The sequence below is a fragment of the Eutrigla gurnardus genome (assembly GCF_963514095.1).
Source record: "Eutrigla gurnardus genome assembly, chromosome: 11".
Lineage (NCBI taxonomy): Eukaryota > Metazoa > Chordata > Actinopteri > Perciformes > Triglidae > Eutrigla > Eutrigla gurnardus.
In genome coordinates, this window is record NC_139925.1 from 20,101,461 (window position 1) to 20,125,063 (window position 23,603).

Below are 23,603 nucleotides of genomic sequence, written 5' to 3' on the forward strand. Positions count from 1 at the left end.
GTGTCAGCGCTTCACACAAGCAAGACATGGGAAATAGCTCTTTTCACATGAGAAATATATGAAAATAACAGAAAGCTATCATATGAATTCATCATATGGGAACATTGAGAAAAGTGCACGCCCCTATGTGTGAAAATCATTACATGTGAAATGTGTTTTTCCTCATTAACTCAGCTGGTGAAATGTGTGTCGCCGCTGTCAGAGGACTTGTCACAGTAGAAACAACTTTTTTAAACTGAAACATATGACATCATAGCGTAAAAAGTAACCACTTTAACCATTTTTATGTTCTTTCTGCTGGATGGCTGTACCAAACCAAACAATACTCAGCCATTCCGGCTGCAGAGCCAACAGCATTCAAAAGGCCTCTTGTCAGCGGTGCAACGTAATGAGGTACATTTACTCAAGTACTGTGCTGAAGTACCATTTTGAGGCACTTGTACTTTACTTGAGTACCACTATAGTATCACTATAGATGAATCTACCCAGCAGTATGTAAAGTAAGTATACCTTTACCAGCTGCAACATTAAAGGGACGGACACATTAATACATCATTAATTATAACTTGGTAATATAATATACATTATTCTGAAATGGGCTTTTCTGCATAATGAGTACTTTTATTTTGGTGCTTTAAGTATATATTAATGCTCATACATTTGTACTTACTTAAGTAAGCTTTTGAATGCAGGACATTTACTGAGTATTTTTACTCTCTAGTATTGCTACTTTTACTCAAGTAAAAGATCTGAATACGTCTTCCACCACTGCCTCTCGTCACCATGGAGGACGACAACCTACTTTGTCTTCCCCTGATCCTAAAGCTGTAGAAAAATGTTTACTGGAATAATGGAAAAGAGGAGTATGTCGAGTTTGCAACGTGTAACAATGGAAGAATTAAGTAAATTAATACATTCATACAATAAAAAAACTGTAGTACCAAAACACTTTACAATGTATGTCAGGTGTGTCAGAGATAATCATTCACAGATAATTCTTGGATTTTTTAAAAACTAGCTTCTGATTGGAGCAATACTGTGTGTTACAACCGACCCCAGTCTCCCCTAAAATAATAATGTTAAACATTGTGTTTCTCAATGAGCTCCTTTTTTAAAGTTGTTTTCTAAACTGTGCATGTATAGCCTTAATGGTCGTATTTGTTGTTCTTGTTGTTGTTGCTGCTGTGTTGTTGCTGTATATCTGTTGTTAATGTCTGTTTCTCTATACACACGCGCACACACGTGCACACACGTACACACACACACACACACACACACACACACACAGTCACGCTAAGCTACTTTAAGACAGCAGTCTGATGGTTACTCTTCTGTTACCTCTTTTCAGAATAAATAGCTCCAGATCATGTATGACGTTTCACACACAGAACCAACGCACAACGTCTTTTTCATTTCTAGAACGTACCATAACATCCAGTTAGAATATTATAGGAATATTATAGGGACATCGGTATTTTAGTGTCTGTTTTTATTTTTCACGAGATGGACTCAACAACAACACGTTCTCTGTGGGAGAAAAGGGAAAGCCAGCAGGCTATGTTAGCCTACAGCGGCAGGCCTGCGCTGTGACCGACTGGAGTCAAGATGTGATGATGGCGCGAGGCCTTCATCTGCTCGCATTTAGGCGGAATATGCAGCTCGTGGGGATTTGTTTTTCAGTGGAATAAAAGACGGATGACATCATCATTGTTAATAAAGCGCGCTTTCTCTTGTTTTTATTCTCCTTGTTGGTTCATCTTCGTGGATCTTCGTACATGTTTTGGGATGTTTACACCAATACTAGAAGTGAATATCGTTGAGTAGTGCTGTCGTACGTGTTTATCTTACGGTTAACCATATAGGCTACTACCTGGCCATGATTACGGGCATTATAATGGGCTGCCAGCCTACTACTTCTTCTTCTACTACTATTACTACAATAAATAAATACTATTTTTAAATCATGACAACAACAAGAATTGTAATAACAACACCACCACTATGTATTACTACAATAAATAAATAAATACATTTAAAAATCATAATCCTAACAAGAATGATAATAATAATAATAACACCACTACTACTAATAAATAATAATAGCAATAATAATTATAACAATAACAACATCACTACCTAGTATTATAAATAAAAACAATTAAAAAAAACGATAATTAAAAAAAAAATAATAATAATAATAATAACACCACCATACCTACTACTACAATAAATGAAATGAAAAGAAGATAACACGACCACTAGGCTACCAATTACTACTACTAATACTATTATGTATAATAATGATGACAACTAAGTGTATCTATGTAGTGGTTAGATTATTACAGATACAATAAAATGACAGTTTTGTTGACATTTATAATTTCTATGTTTATATTCTGTATGAAGCAGAGAAACAAAATATTACGCTAGTGATAATATTAATAAAAGTGAAAATAATAATGGTTAGTTGGATTATTATAGCTGTACTAAAATAATATTCATTTGATTTTTTTTGTATTGAATGTGTTAAACATTTATAACGTAGAGGAACACTAAATACTACTATTCGTACTAAGATTATTATTATTATTAATAATAATAATAATAATAATAATAATAATAATAATAATAATAATAATAATAATAAGGAAAATATATTTTGCATCCAGTCGTTTGGTTACACCATTGAAGTTACATCACAGTTGTATTGTTGTTACATGGAAATGTTTATATTTCGTATGAAACAGAGAAACACACACACACAGGAAACTATTACATATATTAGATTATTATAGAATAAAACAAAATTACAGGTTTTTATTTTGGGATTACATTATTATATATTTGTATGGGGTATAAACACGCAAAAAATAGGACTACACTACTGCGTGTCAGAGTAAGTCAGTCTCATGATTAAACTACATTATGATGCGCATCAAAAGCAATATCTCACGTTTTGACGTTTCACCGGATTACAGACCAACAACAGGAGACTTTATGACGACGATATTATTCCAACGTCAAGGTGTTTCACTGCTCTCAGGTATGCAGAGCGAGTTCGGGTCCACAGAGAGACATCTCGGCCTCCTTGTTTTGTCAAAGTCAGCGCAGCGCCTCGTAGCTTCCCTCGTTTATTGCAGCCATATAACGCGCTCGGCGCTCATCCTACTGCAGGGTCATAAACCAACAGCATGCATTTGGAGAATAAACGTGACTTTCCCCCCAACTCAAGACACAGAGACGCGCAGAGAGGAGCGCCATAAAGTAATTTAGCCCAGACAACCATCGTGACTAAATGGTTTTATTGGGACATCCTTTCCTGCCTCGGAGCCCAAACTGTCCTTCTAAATGTTAAAGTCATTGTCTGAGCATGAGACCAGACAGCCTCAATCACGTCTCTACACACCGCCAGGCCACAAAACACAGGAAATTTCACTATACAGGGACTTTAAACGGAAGAGTCGGCCTGAGAAGCGTTCCAGTCTGGATTTGGTTATTTCTTCGACTTCCAACACGACCTCAGACTGCTTATATGGGGGTTTACAATCCGGACCCACTCTGGTTTTAGGATCAGTTAACACTAAAGGCCAATAAGAAAGCGACCTACACCAATCCTCAATTTAATCCAATTTCGGTTTCCTCGCAATTAATCAGACGTGGAAGAAAATACCCCCTCGTCTGATTCTGTAAATTAAAATGTGTGAGTGTGAGCTGTTATATTATATGTAATTATATCATAACTTTATACAGTACGATGGACAAGAAAGCCGTTTTGATTTATTTCCATAAATCGTGTTATCTTCTGCGTTCTAGTGAATATCAAACAAACTGCTGTAGATTTATTCATTTTAAGATTGTGCAAATTAGTCCTCCTATTGTGTTGACATTCCATAATAAAATATATAAAAATACAACAAATATAGGCCTATTAAACTAGCCTACATAATATTACGCCAAAGACATTGCGAAAACATTGTACAATAAAAGATGAAAAAAAAGGTAATTCGGTTTTAAAAAGCCATATGTATAGAATATAAAGACCGGGGTCAGAAAATGAAAATGAAGAAACAGCCGCATCAAACAACGCGAGCTCGTGAGAAGGCGGATGGTTATTGTTCCGCGTGTCGTTATACTGCAACGAGGGGAATACTCATTGTGCTGCAGAAATTAAATAGGAGGGCAGGTAATGTTCAAATGATTGATCCCGATTAAATGATGCTCCCAATACAATGTCTGCAGTAAGAGAACATGAATTCATAATAGAAACATGTATCATAACTCAAGTTTGGGGTTTTACGCGTGTAGCATCTGAAGGGAGATGTGCTGATAACAATGCATGAATAATCTTATATTCTCATTTATTCAATAGAATTGTCTCAAACTGATTTAGTTTTCAGACATTTTACCCCCAACAACCATCGTTGCAACGTATTTCTTCTCAGAACATGACTAGCTGCGTAATTACGGTCACCTGACGAAACAAAAAACAGATGATGATGTTGATTATTATTTGAAGAAAGCTACAGTTAATTTGCTAATGCGTCTGTCCCCTTCAAAATGACTGACAGAGTGCTCCCCCTACCCGCCGTTAGGAGCCCACAGTGGTCCTTATGGGAGTTAAAGCGGGTCCCCAGGAAAAACAGGACTGGTGGATTTTCACTATTAATTCAGGAAAGAAGTGAGTCCAGTGTGATTAAGAGGCACAAAAGTGACCATTCTGATAATTTATCTCCTCAACTGTAGTTGCCAACTGTTGCATTCTGGTCTTAATACAACCAAAGCATTTTCAGATGGAGGTTCCTGCAACCAATTCCTATCGATGGGTGTATCAATTTAGAGGCCCTTGCCACGAACATGGGTTAATGACCACCGCCTTCAAATTAGGACCCAGGGCAGCATTAACTCAATAAATAGTTCCATCTATTAAAACTGCGTATGGGAGTATACGTGCTTTTGGCTGCGGGTCCAGGACCTGACACGTTGGTAGTTTTATGAGCTATAATAACATCAGAAACAGAAAACAACGACGTGAAGTCATTAGGAGCGAAGTGATTGACAACATCATGAAAAACTGAAACGCTAGAATAAAGCACCTGTGAGTTATGACAAAAAAAGTCGTGTTTTTAAACACGCAGAATCATCTAACACGAACGTTGCCTGCGTGTGTAATGGCCGAGTTTGTCCGCTAGGCGGAGGTGTTGCACCTTGTGGGCTGCAGCCGAGTTACCGCAGCGGCTCTGCGGTCTCGTGGTCGGACTGTGTCTCTGGACTGAAAATCCCAGCAGAACCTGAACATTCAGCATCTATAAACACGGAGGAGGCTGCTCCATGACATGGAGTCTATTTGACAGTTATTTGAGATTAAACATTCAACATGAGATACTGTCAAAAAAAAATATGCCTCAATGTCTTTGTTTAGTTAAATGATGAGTCTATCCAAAGTGTTTTTATTGAGGAAAGAAAGCCCCCTCATTTGGAGACGTGTAATAAAACATAAAGATAAAAGGGCCACTCAGTAATGATAAGTGACAGCATGTGTGTGATTTGTTTTCATCCATCCTGTTTTAATTCAGACATCATTCAGACAACACATGGGAATAATGAACACACTACAGCCGTTCACATCATGAGATCATTGGACATCTGTGAGCATCAGAGCAGAAGGCTCATTGGTTCTACTTCCACTCTCTGTTTTCTCTTCAAAATAAACTTTCTCTCTGCGGTCACCTTGACCTGCCTCCTGCTAGCTGTCACCTTTAAAACATGTCGACATTCATTCTGGAAAGCTGGATAGAAAAAAAAGTCACAGAAAATTGCAGATATCTCATTACGAAACGAGAAAAAGTATGAAAATAATCCTCACCAACTATTGTAAAACAGTACAAAAAAGGAGCATCTTGCCATTTAAAAAGCCACACTAAAGTCATTAAAATGCTGTCAACACATCTCGTCTTCTCACAGAGATGCTATAAAAAGACAAATCATAAATCAAAGACCGAAACAAAAACAAAGGAGATATATTGCCACCACCAAGAGGTTTGCTCTTATCTGCAGTAATCCTCGGAAATATCAAAGCATTCCCATGCTGAGCTCTGGGTCACAATGGTGGGGAAACAATGATTTAGTCTTTGAGGAAAGACCTGCAGCTTCTGGTATAACCGGCCACATAGCACTGCTGTCGTTTTAGACCGTTGTAATCAAATGGTCGACTGTGTGTTTCTTCGGGACAAGGTGTCAAATGAGACAAGACGTCAAATGCAAGGTTCAGAATAAAAGAGGGAAGTGTGGCAGCTTCAGGAAAGAGAAGACATGCATTTGGAAGACATGGCTTTCTGCTCTTCCTTTTTGATTGTTTAATAAGAGGAGACACTAAACACGTTTAGAACATCCTTAAATTCCCCAGCTGATTATTTAAAGTAAGGCAATTGTTTTTTGTTAGAATGTTTTTAAATGTATGTTTAATCATGCAAATTAAGCATTATCTTATTAAATATGCTGATTTGCATTACATGTCAAGAACAGAATTCTGAATAAAGCCAGGTTCCAATGTTTTTTCGTTTTGTTTACATAGTAAATATAGAGTCAAATGTTTTATTGGATATCTCTTTGTGTCACTCCATAAATCAGGAAATATTGTCGACAGCTTGTTCGCCATGTTTTTGTAATAAAATGTTGTATAAATCAGGATATGAATGAGATATGAACTAACCCCTTAGTAAAAACCTTCAGAATCTAGATAGGAATCAAAGTGGAAAGTTTGGTGTGATGAGCTGAAGTGGAAATCTCAGGATCAGAGTCTGAGAAAAAAAAAAACTAATTTAGAGAAAATGGCCTTTAAATATATGGACAGACATTTTGAGGACACAGTGGGTGAAAATGGTAAAAATATGAACGACTACATCAACATCCAACTTCCCCATTTAATTACTGACATTAAGAATAATTTTTTTGTATTACATGAAATATGGCGTTTAAATAGAGGTGAGGCATCAATGTGTATTTTGGATGTTTTCTTCATTAAAAGTAGATGTTATGGAAACAAAAATGGCCCAAAATCTCAAAATTGGCCATTGCATGAATACAGTGTTGTCGCCTGTGTTGGGCTCGTATGAATTCAAGAGGTTTAGGGTTCATTAAAGACTGGCAACACTAGCTCAATTCCAGTGAAATGAACATGATGAAGACTAGCAGCGTACTGCAGCAGTTAGGGCAGCCATCTTCCTGCAGGAAGAATGGAAGAAGGTGTCTTCGTGACTATTGGTTCACCCTGCATAGGAGAAGTGTCTGAGCTCTCTTCAGGGTAAAGATGATGGTGCAGAAAGTAACAATGTGTGTAGTGTGTGTATTTGTAGTATTTTAGATTCCTGGCTTTCTGGTTCTCAAATCAGACACACATAACATTTCTTGTTGTAGCCTACATTGTAAATACATTTCCAACATCAGTTTTGCCCTCGTCGAATAAATAAAAATGCAGCAGAGAGAGCGGACCGGATCCACCAAAGTGTGTGTTCATTTTTCTCGAGCGCAGCTGCCACAAATTCCCCTTTCTGTCCGCACGATTTACACACACACACACACACACACACACACACACACACACACACACACACACACACACACACACACACACGGGCCATAAAAGCGCTTTTTTACGAGCTGACGCGGCTCGCCATTGGCCGCTGGCGGTCATGTGCGCGCGCCCAGCGTTTACCCTCGCGGGCAGCCTCCTCGCGCGCTCTCGGTAGCCCAGAGCTGCTCCGTCGGCACCCGCGCCCCTCCATGGACGTCTTCTCTCTCCAATTGCTTTAAACATCTCGGTTTCACGTTCAGAGACAGCTTTCTCTCATTTATTCGTTAAATATGACGTTTTGACGTCAGAACGTTCAGAACAAGCGTGCCTTGTTGACACACGTCAGATTTTAAATAACGTTCATCACCCAGAGCAGAAAACAACTGGCGGAGCAGATACGTACGTAGGTTGATTTTGCATGTTTCCTCTCCTCCTTCAGCTGTCTACACATATGCATACGGACTTCTTTTCGTGTTGTCATTTTTGGCTGAACTGTCTGTTTGAATGTGCGTTGAGTGTTTCATGTGTTTTGTACTTTGCTGTGTTGATGTCAGGATGCTGCAGAGGAAAATGGAGTCCAGCAGGCTGCTCACTCACATCAGGTACCAACACCTACTTCTGACATTTGGGAAACAGCGGTGGAGTGAAAACGAACAGACAGCATAGATTTCATATACAGCTATGCTCTAAGATATGATCTAATATGCTTTCATAATGAACTGCAGAATATCACAGAAGCAATCATGTGTCTGCACACTAGCAGCAGCACATCAAACGAGTTGCATATGAACATAATTCCTATTTATGAGTAGATTGCATATTTGAGGATGCAAGAAACAGGACTCCTGTTTAACTGTAAGTCTGGAAAAGGTTACAGGATAATACAAAAGGGACCAGCACCATCTTTGATTCAATGCTATCATGTTATTATGACACATCACAAGGCCTGATGCAGCAAAACGTTACATCTACACTTAAGGGTGTATATGTCTACAAATTAACAGATGAGGTGAAATCTATAAAATGCATTTAAGGAGAATATAACAAGATTAGAAATCGTTTAATGATGATTTTTTTCTAATTCGGCTGTTTTCATAGACATTGAGGATTTTAAATCCACTGATATATTTATCACACAAAAGTGTCTTTATGTGTGTTTATGAGCTTAAGAAAAGGACAACTCGTGTTTAAACATAAAACTCCAAAATGGGCATTTATGCGCCATGACTGATCATGTGCTTTCTAATAGGCACATTTTATGTTCCTCCTCTTTGTCCAGTTATCTTTCTTCATATGAAATAGTTGGAGGCCTCCGTGAAAGAGAGTGAATTTCTCGTTCCTCCACCATAAAATGTTCTCGGCAGATGGACAGAAGAAGACAGAAGGAACCCTTTCCTCTCTGTTTTTGTTTTCATTCACGTTCTTTTTTTATGAGGGCAGCCTGACTGTCAGAGAGACAAAGAGACAGTATTTTCTCCCCTTTTTTGAATTTTACATTTTTTTTCATGAGGGCAGAAGGCGGGGTCTGAGAGATAGAGAGAAACAAAGACAGTATTTCACTGGTGCTGCTCAGTCAAGCTCAGCTGGCACTCAGTATTTACAACCTACTGCAATGCAGCAGGGAGAGTCTGTGTGTGTGTGTGTGTGTGTGTGTGCGTGTGTGTGTGTGAGTTTATGTGTCAATGTGTGTGCGGGAGAGAAACAAAGAGACAAAAGGAGACAGTGACGCAAAGAATGAAACAAACATTAAATTATAGCCTGAGACAGAGAGGCAGACGGAGAGACAGACAGAGAGAAAGACTGACAGAGACAGAGCCTGAGAGAGAGACAGAACGACGAAGACAGAAACCGACAGTCGTGTGTTTGTGTCCACTGTCAGTAAACGTGCAACATGCTCGTGTCTCCCTGCAGGATGGTGCAAAGACTCCCGATGCAGCAGCACCTTTACAGAGAAGAAACAAAACCGCAGGTTCGTCCCGAGAGCCTGATTTCACTGTGTTTTACTGAGCAAACCCGGGAATTTAAAAATGATCTTTCCTTTTCAGTGATAAGGGCCTTTCTGTGATGGCTTGTCCTTCACGTTTACACATTTTAGGGAGCTCTTTCTTTCTTTTCACTGATAAAGTGTTTCTTATTTTTTCAGAAGGCACACAGCTTAAGCAATTAATCTCAAGTGAAGCAGTTGGCCATCATCATCTGATACAGGTAACAAACTCAATTTCATTATTTTAATTGTATCAACAATTATTCACATAACTGACAGTCTGTGTCACATATAGTAACTATTATTTTATTGGAATAAACCAAAATGAGATCAAATGTAACCTAACTATATACAATTTTTTTGATTTCGAGGGCTTTGATTTCCTGTTCATGGACTTTCAGATTAATCGTATCCCATTTGAAATGTTTATGCCGAGAGTGCTATTGTTATTATGAGCCACCAGGGAGCGGTATAAGCAAGGAAATGGGCTATGCACGGGTGCAGTGGGCACATGTGCTGGAAAAGGTTCAATCAAAGCTAGACACTTGTTATTTTTTGTTTTTGTTTTTGTTGTTGTTTTTTTTTCTGTTTAGGAATGTACAAACTGCATCATGAATGCAGATCTCCATGAAATAAATTAATCCAATATGGATCAGATCAGAAAAATAGCTGGTGAAAGCTCCTCTAGTAATCCTACATCCTTGTTCATCACTAAACTCTAAATAATTAGAGAAACCATGCTGAGACGAGACTAAGTAGACCAGCGGCTGCATCCTCTCCTGGCTTCACGCAGGCCACCGCTGGCGCTGTTGTCGATCCTTTAAACACTAGATGGCGCTACAGATTCATGTTCAGCATCAGGCTTCCAGCCTGGAACCCCTTTTCAGACTCTCCCCCTCTGGTCCATTCAGTTTGAAGGCCATGAGTTTTCCCTTCTCCCAGTTACCTTGAATGCACCTCGAACAGGACGACTTCATCCGCTCTGCTGTCCCGGGACGTCTTTGCTCGGTCTGCACGTGATTTTACGCTACAGCTGCTCGGAGGCGAGATTAGGCAGGACGCCAAGCCGAGGCGCTATAAATCACGGATTCAAGAGGCCGCGAGACTTTGTTCATTAAAGCAAAGATAAAGTAGCTAAACGGATTATTTTTGCACTGCACGTCTTTAACACTGCACATTAACACTCGCTCCAGCCTGTGCATTATTAATAATTGCATTAACTGTTATACGGATGCTGGAACATTTGTGAAAAAGATATAAATAATAAATCAAAACTAAAAACTGATTGCAAAAAGACAAGAAATTACTGTTTTTATCAGCACAATTAAATGACATGTAATATTGTAATTGTTATTTTCCTCAAGGCAGATGGCCAAATTAATGTTTGATTAAATTCAATTCCAAACATCTTTTTGCATTATGGTTATTGTAATTATTATTATTATCATCGTGCGTGTTATTATTAACTTCTCGTGACGTCATTTCATAAGCCCTATTTTTTTTTTTTTTAAGTTGTAAAGGCCCGATGTCACTTTTGGTTAATGTATTGTTTTGACACTTAAGCAGCCGCGGAGCTGCCGAGGACACCCAACCCCACACACAGACCCAGGTCTGTTTTCACAGACCTAGTTTATGGTTTTATGGCTCCGCATTTACGGAAATCAAAGCAGGAAACAAATGCTCCAAACAGCATTCCAGAAACATCCGGAAAAATGCAAAGAGCGTTTAGTCTCTGCCTGTTTCGGAGGAAAGCACAGCGGTGCAAACCACACGGGGGTCATAACGAGGTGGCGGCACACTGTTTTACGCACACAAACTACAATGTTTACGCAGGGATCTTACACCACTCACAAATGTTCAACACGGTGTCTGAAACGAACATGTGATGTCAATCATTATTCCAAACAAAGCCCCAAATCATATCGGAGAAGATGAAATATTCGGTTTAAACTCCAGAAAACACGAATCAAATTGATTCTATTTGCTTTCTAAAAAAAAAGAGGAGCTCGCATTAGAAAGGAGGAATAAAACACACTGCAACCACAAACTAAAATGACCACAGAACGCATCATTTTAAATCTCTAACAGCATAAAACCCGGGAGATTAAAACGTTTTTTTTTTCGTTGGCGCCATTATCGAATAAAGTGGTTCCCGGTGCAGGGTCTAATAAATTATGAAGCCGCGTGGGAGCAGCAAAAAAAAAAAAAGAAAGAAAAGAAAAAAAAGAGAAACGAAAAACGGAGCACGTGACGGTAATAAAGTGTGTTTTATTGCCTGCGGTGTGACAAGCCCCAAAATATAACTCAGAGAGAATAGCCGACAGGCGGCCAGATGGGATTGGTAGCCGATATTTGTCCCAAATCAACAGAATGCTCTTTGTGGCGCAGAGAGAAACAACGGAGACGGCTCCAATAATCAGCTTCGATCCGCTCCAACGGGATTTTACAGTAACGAGCGTATTAACGCGAGATTAGAACAGACCAAGTAAGTGGGACTTGTTTTTATATTTGGCGCAGTTATGGAGTTATGACTGGATAAGAGGACAGATGGAGGGATGGAGGTGTGTGTGTGTGTGTGTGTGTGTGTGTGTGTGTGTGTGTGTGTGTGTGTGTGTGTGTGTGTGTGTGTGTAGGGGGTGGGGGAGCCCCCAAAGGCCCTGGTTTACGTGAGTGAGGGGGGTCCGGAGATCCACCTGTGGTCCTCCATGTAATGTAATTATTAGAAGAGGTTATTTGGCTGAAAGGAACTCAGTCTGTGGGACACTCGGGCGTCAAATTCAATCACTTTCAAGTCTCAGTGGTAAGACGTGACATTGATTCAGATTAGATATTAGATGTTGTTGTTGTTTATCTTCAGCGTTTGAAGTCAGATTATATTTTTAAAAAATCGCTGCTAAATAATACAAAACAAGATGAATTTTCAGATCCTAATATCTATTTTAATCAAATATATTCAAGGTCTTAAAATGCTAATTTCATTTTTAAAAGGAAGACTGTTTCGGTTCAGAGGTTTAATCACAGTCACAGTGGTGACTGATAAAAAGCAGGTGATTATATGTGTTTATTCTTTTTTGTGTTCAGTTAACAGAGGTCTGTGTTTAACATATTACGTGATGGACATGAAACAGCATGTGTGTGCTTCTGTGTGTGTGTGTGTGTGTGTGTGTGTGTGTGTGTGTGTATGTGTGTGTGTGTGCGATTCCCGCAGGATCCGTGTTCTTCAGTGGACATAATATTCCATATGTTGAGGATTATCAGCTTTAGGATTTTGACATTTTAATCTTCCATATAGGGACGACATTAGAGTCATTTAATGAAGCTAGCTACTGTAGAGGAAGCACATTGTCGATGTGTTTTAGGTGTGTGTCTGCAGGGCTGCGCGTTGTCACGTTGTCTTTGGACTGAAGGCTAAAGTGCCAGATGATGAATTCTGCTCGTCGTGGTGTTTGTGCGTCTGTGGAAACGCAGCGCGAGTTATCGGGAGTTATGGCGCTTTGTCGAGATGTTACAACCACAGCCAGCCTCCCTATAGGCCATTAACAGGAGCGACAAGACGGCGGTATACCTGCACTCTGCGGGACGGCCACAAATACAGTGACGTTCATCTTTGAAACGACCTCTGGTGAATTTCTTAGTTGGTGGTATATATATATATACATACACGAATGGCACAGTATTTTTTTATTTATATTTATTATTGTTTTTTTTATTTATACGGCAACCTTTTGTTTGTTGCAGGCAGATGTAACTCACGACAGCTATGCAGCTATTTATTTTTGATATTTTTGTTCCATTTATATTTATATTTTTGTTCCAGCTACACGTGCTGTTCACAGTGCAACATTTTAATCTCTTTTAATGATTCGTTGTTTTGGGGGAAACTGGACAAAACAATGATCCTACTAATTTTTCGATGATTCATTGTTATTATTAGTGAAGTGTGTGAAACAGATTTAATTTACTCAGTAAATAGCAGCATTTTCACAGCCATTAAATAGATCGGACTAAATGCTAAAAAATAATAAGCGCATGTTTACAAACATTTTTTTAAAAAAAAGTTGAGTTATGGACAGTGTTTGTGTTGCATTTGCTTTCATCGTCATATTCTTCTTCTACCCGCTCGCACTGGTCAGTCCGAGACGGTGCATGTGTTCCCAGGGCTGGAGGTCGCAGTTAATGTCTAAACCGGGTTAAAGCTGCTCTCAGCTCGGCTTTGACCCGGCAGCGGGCCGGGGGCGGAGGGGTGAGCCGGCGGTCAGCCTGTCTAAGATGAAAAAGTGAAACGACCCCGAGAAAGAAAAGCCACATCTGAATGGCTTTATATGACAAACCCAACTCGGGACGAGCGGCCGGTTTCTACGGGAGAGGCTCCGAAAGTCCGTTTAGATGAACAGCTGTTTAGTTTGTGGTTAAAAGGTCCGATGGAGTCAGAAGTGGGACGTCTGCATGCGACATTATATTCTATCTGTAACGGAAAAACCGGGCCTCCATTTTTGATTCGGCTATATCATGAATAAAAGAGGGAGAGAGTTTACAGCCCACAAGCTCACGACGATCAATAGGCCTACTTTACCAATAACGGGCAGCTACGGGTCTAATTATGACATTATACACATTCATACACAAGTTGCTACTTTCTCACACTTTAACCCTTTAACTTCAAACTGCCTTTGCACAACAATAATCCATCGAGTGGGAGAGACCGGCGAAACAATGGGCTCGCGACTCCCGCAGCCCTGCGTGAACTCTGGATGGTCCCCAGCGCGAGCCCCTGCCTGGCCCTGTCCAGCGCGAGGACTAATGAAACGGTGAACCAGCGGTCAACGCTTCTGATTGACCCTCGCGCGACCTGATGGCAGCTAGGCTACATTCTTAAAGAAGAATGCTCTTTCAAAAAAGAGCCAAACGTTGTTGTTGTTGCCTTTAAAAAAAAGTTCAGCGCGCTGAAAAGGTGTAAGCTAATGATTCCAGTATTCAGACCCCTATTCAGCACGAGGGCTGAGGCTGGAATCTTTGTGAAAAATGAAAGTTTTAGGTCAAAGTCCTTTTTAGCTGAGGCATGGATTAATAGTCCTAAACTGAATGGATTGTGCTTTCATGTGCACAAACTGTTTCATTACTCAACTGAATCCATTCAGAACCGCTGTTTAGATTTAAAACTCTTTTGTGTTGAAGCCCTTCATGAAACCAATCATGCTTTACATAAGTTGAGCTTGAACACTGTGCAACCCAGGGTTGGCCACAAATGGTTCAGGCCAGATTTTTCACCAGCCTCTCATCCAAATGGCCATGGGAATTTAGTAAATGTAAACAGAAAAAAAAAGAAGAAAAAAATGAGTCCCTGCCAGAGCACAGAAAATTGCCTGAGGCAAAGACTGGAAACATTGAGCCCAAAAATGGGGGGAAAAAACACGGGAGCATGAGAAAGAAATACATACATATATATATATATATATATATATATATATATATATATAACAATATTTATTTATGATGATAACATCATACTGGTAAAATTGCATTTTCATTCCAGTCGTCTGATTAGAATTTAAACCTCGGATATATAACCGCTGGTGGGTCCACTGGCAGGCTGAATAATACACCTCTATAGGGGACCATCATAAATGCATTGCAGCAGGATCTTAATGAGAAATTTAGACCTGCCCTCAGGGCCGTGTTCTTTCAAGCTCTGTAATCTTATTGCCAGTCCAATCTGAGGTTTAGGCCAAGTTGCCATCAGCCGCCATCCCGATGCTGCTCACGTTGGCACTGCGGCTGGTAGCTTGTAAACAAGCTGGTGGCTTGTTTACAAGCTTTGGCAGGTGACCAGCTGTCATTATTCTGTCCTCAAAACCTGGCTGAAGTTGTGAAAAAAGCGGATTGACCAACTGCCGTGGCCTTGATAATATCCTGGTCTTTATCAAATGTTGAAACAATCAAAATATAAATGAAGCCATCTGTAACAAACTGTATATCATAATTCTCTAGTCTGAAAGCAAATCATTAATTTCCACTATTTTTACCCTTCTATTTATACTTGTGGGATTTATTCTAATCCAGTATAAGTACAGGTTTTATGGCTAGATGTGCTTAGATACCACAAGGTCGCACACTTAGAAATGTGTGAAATAGTAATGTATTATGATGGAGTGTTAACACAACGTAAGTCTCTCGTTTCATTACTGCAACCAAGTGAGACTGTGGTCTGAACGTATCCACTGGTGTTGTTACTGCTCAATGTTTGTCATCGTTAAACCCTTTCATTGGCGTTTCACTTTAGTCGACCAACACTCACACAATCAACTCTGTCTGCTACAAAATTATGTTCCCATTCAACTGCACTGCACACTCAATTACGTTGCCCAGGTAACGAAGAAAAACACTCCAAATCTACACAGTTAGGTTCAGGCAACAAAACGACTCGTTCGTAAAAAAACATCCTGGTTTGGCAAACTTGGTTCACCGGGGACCTGCAGTCTCCCGGGTGAAAGCCTGGTCCTTGACTCCCATCGTGGACTTCTGCCAACTCCTTTGTAAAATAATACGTACGATACATTAAGATCAAACACAATTCACCAGAAAATACTTCTCCCTCGAAACGTAACTCAGTTTTGTTCTTCTCCAGACGCATACAATTTTGTCAAATAATCAATCAGATCATTTAATCAGGTACTTCAAAACTGCCTTTCTCCACAAACAATGCACATAAGATCACCACTTTAAATATGGCTTTCACCAGAGATGAATGAAAAAAAGCATAGAAAATGACAAATGGAAATTATTGTCGATTGAGAACAAAATGACTGATGAGTCGACTTATTGATTAAGAAGCGGAAGCCCCACTTGGAGCTCCCTTCTCCTGCTATTTCACTTTAAATCTCTCCCCCACTGAGCTACAAGACAGCCCTCGTGCAGACGTCCCAACCCAACATCCAGCCACCAGTCCTCCAGATCATGCTCTTGCTTGCTTACAGTAATTACATGTGTATATCAGAATGAATGCGGTGTGGCTTAATGAGTTATTGATGTCAAAAAGCTACACGCTACAAGCACCATTAGTGGTTTCAATAAATTACACAGTGACGCCGCCGCAGCGCATGTTGAGCAGTGGAAACGTCTTAAAAATGAAGAAGGGTTGAGTTGAGTCATGAAAAAAAAAACGGAAAAAGAAAAAGCATGTGATTGTAAATCTCTGTCAGCAACAAAAAGAAGTCATCAGCAGCCAGCCGTGAAGTGAACCTTCGCCTATATATACCCTGTAGAACCGAATGTGTGTGGAGCTGCCTCAGTCACAGATTGGGTTCTAGGGGAGTCTATGGGTGTTGACTGACCATCTATCAAAACCAAAGGGAAAGGAATGAAAACCCGACCACTGCTAACAGTCCTGCTCTCTTCAACACACGACGACTCCCACTCCTGCAGTCACCCCAGCATCGAGGAGAAGTGTCACTGTCATGCCGTCCTTCGCCATTTGCATCCAAACTCATCACCAAATGGAGCAGTGCGGTTGGCACGTGCCAAGAGGCGAACCACCGGATCTAATCCCCCGGTGGCACTAAAGTCCGCTCAGTTGAGTCCCGATTAAGAAATCAATTTGGCTGCGGCACAAAGCCTCAACACAACACGGCTTGCCGCCTCAATGATGGAGACCGATTCGTAAAAAAGACGGCGGCTAATGTGGCTTCGATGTTTAAGAGTTCCTCGCTTCGTTTAGCTTATTGGTTCGTAACTCACTTCACAACACACACACACACACACACATCCACATTTCCACTATATGACACTGAATAACACACCTCAAATCCAAATCCAATTACCTTTCAATTTTTACTGCAATAAAGATATCCAATCTGTTGGCATCCGTTTCTATTTCACAGTCATAAGTCAGCTTTACTGGCACACGTAACACATTTCATTCTGTTATGGGGACACAATAGGTGTCGATATAAATATGACATTAATAAATGACCAACAATAAAATAAGTTAAGTGTTCCGTAGGTTGTAAACAATACAAGTCATAAATGGATAAGTGGATGATGATGTACAGTGTGTAGCCTTATATCATTTATATTTGAAGTAAATCTTTGGAGAAAAACTCAAAGTCTTCTGATACAAGCTCAGTAACACTTGTCATCTCAATATATAGTGTTTATAGTGCTTTGCTCAGTGGAGGTTAGTGAGGAGGAGCAGGGGACTCGTTCACCACCCAGATGTTGTTCTCATGTTAAAAGGCTTTACTTGGATGAGTCCACCGCTGCCTTTGAAACAGAGGGAAAACTATGTTCAAACTGACAGCAAAAAAACAAAAAGAGTGAGACTTAGCCACTTTATCACCGATCTGGTAGCTTATCGCTCATCTTCTGTCATCCAATATGAGCCGTTATGAACAAATGACTCATTAGAGCGGATAGATTAGGCCCATATAATCTTTAGTTCACTTGTGGGCTGCTCTGTCGGCCATGACAAAATCTCCCAACCATTAGATCCCTCCACATGAGCGCCTTTAATGCCTCAGCCAAGCAAAATCATTTTCTCCCTCCTCTCTTTATTAGAGCATTACAGGCTATATTAGGCAGAAGTAATCGCACACTGCAGGACATATTGCGAGGTGTTGGCTGAGCGTCACAGCTTCATCCTTGGAGAGCAGCTGATGCAGCCAATAAATAGCCTAAATAAAAAAATCCTGCAGAATAAAACGCCAAATCATGTTCCGAGACCTTTAAATTCAACATTTTGAACAAAAACGAGAAAAACTAACTAACTAACTAAATATTCACGCGTGAGTTGCGCATAGATACCAAGCTGTTTCCCTCCGTGTGCGGGCTTACATTTTGCATATTCTCACTTATCTCTTTCACCATTTTAGATTCCGCGTAATTCGCTTTCATTTTTCAGCCCTGTCTCATTCGTGTTCTGCGGTTCAGCGGCGCCTCGCGTCATTTTTTAAACCCCGGCAATGCATTTAAAAGCCGAGAAGGTGGTGTTGGTGGTGAGCGGGACACCTCGGGCTGACCCCGGCCTAACAAAGCCAACTACTAGTCACTGTCTGGGAACCCTTTATCTTATTCTTTTATAGGAGGCCTTTCTGACCGGCCATGTTTTGTTGTCCATCCTTTGACTCGCCACAAGGCCAAATATGGCCCCGCGGTCCCTCAATATGGGCGAGATTAATTTTTCAGCGCATCTGTGTGGGGGTAAAAGTCAGTTAGCTAAAAGTCATAAATCTACAGTCCGGCCCTTTTCAATAGGTGCTGTGGGTGGGAGGGGGTGGGGAAGGGGAGATAAAGACACGAGATAGATAGATGGATAGATGGATAGATGGATAGATAGATAGATAGATAGATAGATGGATAGATGGATAGATGGATAGATAGATAGATAGATAGATAGATAGATAGACAGATAGATAGATAGATAGATAGATAGATAGATAGATAGATAGATAGATAGATAGATAGATAGATAGATGGATGGATGGATGGATGGATGGATGGATAGATAGATAGATAGATAGATAGATAGATAGATAGATAGATAGATAGATAGATAGATAGATAGATAGATGGATAGATGGATGGACAGATGGGGTAGAGATAATTATGTTAAATGATAATTAGTCTAATGGCAGATGTATATTCTTAAAGTTATTTTTCAAAGTCCACAAACATCTAGTCTCAACCATTTTTCCACGCCAGCAAAACTTCATTAGTCCGATAATGAACATTTTTTCCCCTCAAATTATCCCATTACGTCCGACATAAACAACCCGAAGTGCCCTCTCTCATTGGCTGGCCGCGGGGTCACGTGGCCCGCGCGGCCGTCCGTCTATTTGACAGCCGCAGGATGGCTTGATGCCAGAGGGGGAAAAAGAGACAGAGAGAGGGGAGAGAAAGAAAAATTAGTATTCTCCTACCAGCCTCGCTATAAATCAATCATGGAGTCCTACGTGGTGAGCTGTAAATATGCTGAGCCGCAGTTCCCGCCTTGTGAAGAAGATTACAGTAATTTTAGTGACCAAGGGGGGTATTACAACAACCCCCAGGACAGTGGTAGTTATGGAGCGGGCTATCAGCCCGTGCACCCCCCTGCGCCTCCATACACACCACAACAAACCGGCTATCGCTCTTTGCAGGGGAACCACCGGGAGGATGGAGAGGACCACTCGCAGCACCAAGGTGCGCCCTTCCGCGGCTACAGAGAGACAGATGCCGCCGGTAAAGAGCCGAGGTTCTCCGTGGGTGACCTGCAGTGCCAGGCCTGGATGACCTGTACAAAGCCCGCTCAGGTGCAGAGGAAGACGGCCTGCCAGGGAAAAGACAAGCCGCCCATTGTTGTCTACCCGTGGATGAAGAAAGTCCACATCGCTCACGGTGAGATAGCCCGAATATTCCCATCTTTCTATCCCCAATTCTTTTCTTTTCTCTCAATTTAATTTTTGTACATCATTTCACTTTGCCTGATTCCTATGTGTATGTTGTTGTTGTTGTTGTTGTTGTTGTTGTTGTTGTTTTTGGTCTGCCAGGCGCACTTTCTTTTTCTTTCTCGTGTTTTGTCCATTTGTGAGCACCGTTTTTTTGTTGAGTAATTTATGATCTCAGTGAGAGTCAAAGAGAATTACAACCCCTATAAAGTTTTATGGCCCTGCCACAGTGCACGCAAGTGTGCGTGCGCGCGCGCGTGAATGCGTGTGTGTGTGTGTGTGTGTGTGTGTGTGTGTGTGTGTGTGTGTGTGCAACGCAGCGGATGAACAAAAAGCTTCAAGCTAAAAAATGTTGGACCTCTTCCCTGTCAGCCACAAATGAAGATTAACACTTAAAATGACCACATGAGGATAAGTGCAATAATGTTTAATTTAGTGTGCAGGGCATTGTTAATATATATACACCATCATACCAATAATGCAATATGGGAAATAAAATGCAGATAAAATACAATATCTCGCTTGATTATGTATCCCTGAAAGTATTATTGTATTTATTTATTTATGTATTTATTTATTTATTTAACAGTTAATCCGAACCACATGGGCCCGGAGCCCAAGCGACTACGGACGGCCTACACGCGCCTGCAGGTTCTGGAGCTCGAGAAGGAGTTCCATTTTAGCCGCTACCTCACGCGCCGTCGCCGTGTCGAGGTCGCGCATACGCTCTGCCTGTCCGAGCGGCAGGTGAAGGTGTGGTTCCAGAACCGGCGCATGCGCTGGAAGAAAGACAACAAGCTGCCGAACACCAAAGGAAGGAGCAAAGCCAAGAAAGCCACGGACAACAACAACGACAGCAGCAGCAGCAGCAGCAGCAGCGACAGCAGCGTGACGGCGCTGATAAGTGTCTGAAAAGAGGAGCGGAGTTCGGCCTTCCCAGGCAGGCATGTAGCACCTTCACTCTCCAAAACGGACGATGCTAAACTGATCCAGGGTGACTGAAACCTTTCTAAACTGCTTTAAAACGGACAGGCTACCCACGTATAGACCTGCTTAAGGCTTTATAAATTCGCTGGTGTATTTTGCCTTATATCTTAACTTTTACGTTCAAGTGTTTCTGTTGTGTGGAGGCTGCATCCAATTCTACCGAGATTTAATTCGCCATTGAATGTTTTGAATCTCACCTTTAGTTAAATGTCAAGGTTGAGGAATTGTTTCGTGCGTATACATCCGCTGTTTAGAGCGCATTGTGCCTATTGGTTGGAGAGATTGTGTCTTTTGGAGAAAACAGGGTTTTATTTCTACAGGGTAAACACAATACAGGGTTTTATAATAGCTAAACACAAATAAAATAGCCTAACTTATGAATATGCACATTACCAAAATGCAGTTTCCACATACTGGCGCTTACAGGGGCAAAAATAATAAAACAGTAGACCAGACACGCCAAATTGCTTGGCGGCTGACTTGTAGTTGGACAAATATTGTTTTACTTTTTATTTTGTAAATAGTGGAGACTCCAAAAACAATGCATATTTAGTAGGATACGTAGCCATATCGTGCAGACTTTTTATATTTTATATCTCCAAACCTTTGAATAATTTAGGGAAAAGTCATACATTTCTAGGAACGGGGAAATAAATTAACAATTAAACAACAGCCAAATTGGAGGTACAGGTTTGTAATGCACGACGCTGACTGTAAATCCAAGGTATTTTCTCAGGGTTACAGGGTTTTAACGAACATAACGTTTGCTGTTCGATTTAGCACCGAGAGGTTGAAACGATCCTTTCCGAAACAACAGTATGTGTGGCATTTTCAAAGAACATGTTCTGTCTTTGATTCCAGTTTAATATGCTATTGGTCTCTATTATAGCCTATACGCCAGTACTTATTTTTATTTGTATTATTTAGAAGCACATCTTATTCTTTGTAGTAAACATATGTTATTGTGTGTTCATCTTTGAAAAACAAAAAAAAACTTTGTGTAAGAATTTTATATGTGGAAATGTTTTGATAAAAAATGGATTACTTCAAGTTTGCAAATATTGTCTCTTTTTTTATATATATATATAAAAAAAAAAAACACAAACACGATAGCCTATATGGATTTTTTCTACCCCAGAGGGTGACGGGAGGGTGAGAGAAGATCAACGGAAGTGACGTACTCCGATCATATTTTATAAAAGAAAGAATATAAATCATAATCTTCAAATTTGAAATTTAAACAAAGAACCACCGCTTGGCTGTGAATAACAAACATAAATCATGTTACTGTTAACAGTTGGGTTTCATTGTCTCCTATGTGGGAAAAGTAAGACATTTTAATAGCCCGGAGAGCGATCGCAACACGTTCTCATAATTTAACGGAGCGTCAGGCCACTTGAGGTGAGCCAAGACAAATATCCAGTCCGTGATGTCTCAACTGAAGCTTTTTAAATGTGAGGACTTTCTCCCGTGGGAGGATTTAAAATGTGCTCCGAATTGTTCCGCGGATAAACGGCGATCCTTCACGTTGAATCATTAGAGCGTCCGTTTGGTTTAACTGATGTTTGAAACCCAGTCAGAGTTTTATACATATGAGCGATCAGTGTGTATATGTTTAAAATAAATAGTATTTGCTAAGACACAGTCTTTTGACTTATATGCGCCTTTTACGCATTGTTTACGCATAGCGCAGGGCCAATTGAGGTGAAATAAATCAGGGCACATGAGTGTGTGTATGTACACGTGTGTGTGTGTGTGTGTGTGTGTTTGTATGGTGGGATGTGAGGGAAATGAGCGCAGAGAGCCATTAATTGGTGTCATCCGGTCGAGACGCGGTTAAATGTGTAGGAAAAGCACAACGGGGGTGAACATGGAATATCTATCACATGCTGGAGATCCACTACATAGCTGACCACATGCACTTACTAAACCACTGTCTAATGGGGACAGGAGCCCCAAAGAACGGGCTCTGCTAAACCACAATTACAATCACACAGATGCCAAGTTGTGCCTTTAATTGGTTGGTTTGTAATAGCATTTTAAAAGTTTCCTGTAAAACATTTATGCTTGTTGACAATATGGCCTTTTTATTCCAATGAAAATGGAGAAAAAATAAAATACAAATAAACGTGGCAACAGTGCAGGGAGATCGTCTGTGTGCAAAATACGCAATATTTCGTCTGAATATATACAAAAAGGGAAATATTGTCTCATTCATTGTACACTCTGGATTGTATTCTCGGTATTGTAATCATATTGTGTAAAAGCCTAGGATGTGTTTGCGCCTGACTATATGCATGTCGGCTGTAGCTCACACCAAACTGCCTTATTGAAGTGTGACTGTGGTGAAGCAGGAACGCCCCCGAGTGGTTGCACTAAGCACTGCAGCCTGGAAGAGAAATACACAAAAAGTGGATGAAATCTTTCAGTCAAATCAGGTAGAAATATTAACATTAACATTAATTAAATTAGAGCCCAGAAGTTAGTTAGCAAAAATAAACATATGTATGCAAACAAACCAGCAATGTGTGCCTATTGTTTGCAGAGCTTACACTGTTCAGTTGAGACTGTATCAGACTACTGGTAGTTTAAAAAACATGACAATTTCAACGCTAAAATTCGCGTTCGCGTTGTTTCAGAC

At 40.4% G+C, this 23,603-nt stretch overlaps 1 protein-coding gene across 1 annotated transcript; it reads left to right on the forward strand.

Annotated features, from left to right (window-relative positions):
• Nucleotides 1-7,232: 7,232 nt before the first annotated feature.
• LOC311020727 (homeobox protein Hox-D4b-like) lies at nt 7,233-21,598 on the forward strand (the record flags this gene model as incomplete). The annotated part of the gene is made up of 7 exons (XM_084020933.1): nt 7,233-7,300; nt 7,942-7,969; nt 8,125-8,172; nt 9,482-9,539; nt 9,714-9,775; nt 19,688-19,925; nt 20,565-21,598. 7 exons carry the CDS (start codon nt 7,233-7,235, stop codon nt 20,885-20,887), a joined length of 825 nt encoding a protein of 274 aa, XP_083877059.1. The 3' UTR covers nt 20,888-21,598.
• Nucleotides 21,599-23,603: the final 2,005 nt, after the last annotated feature.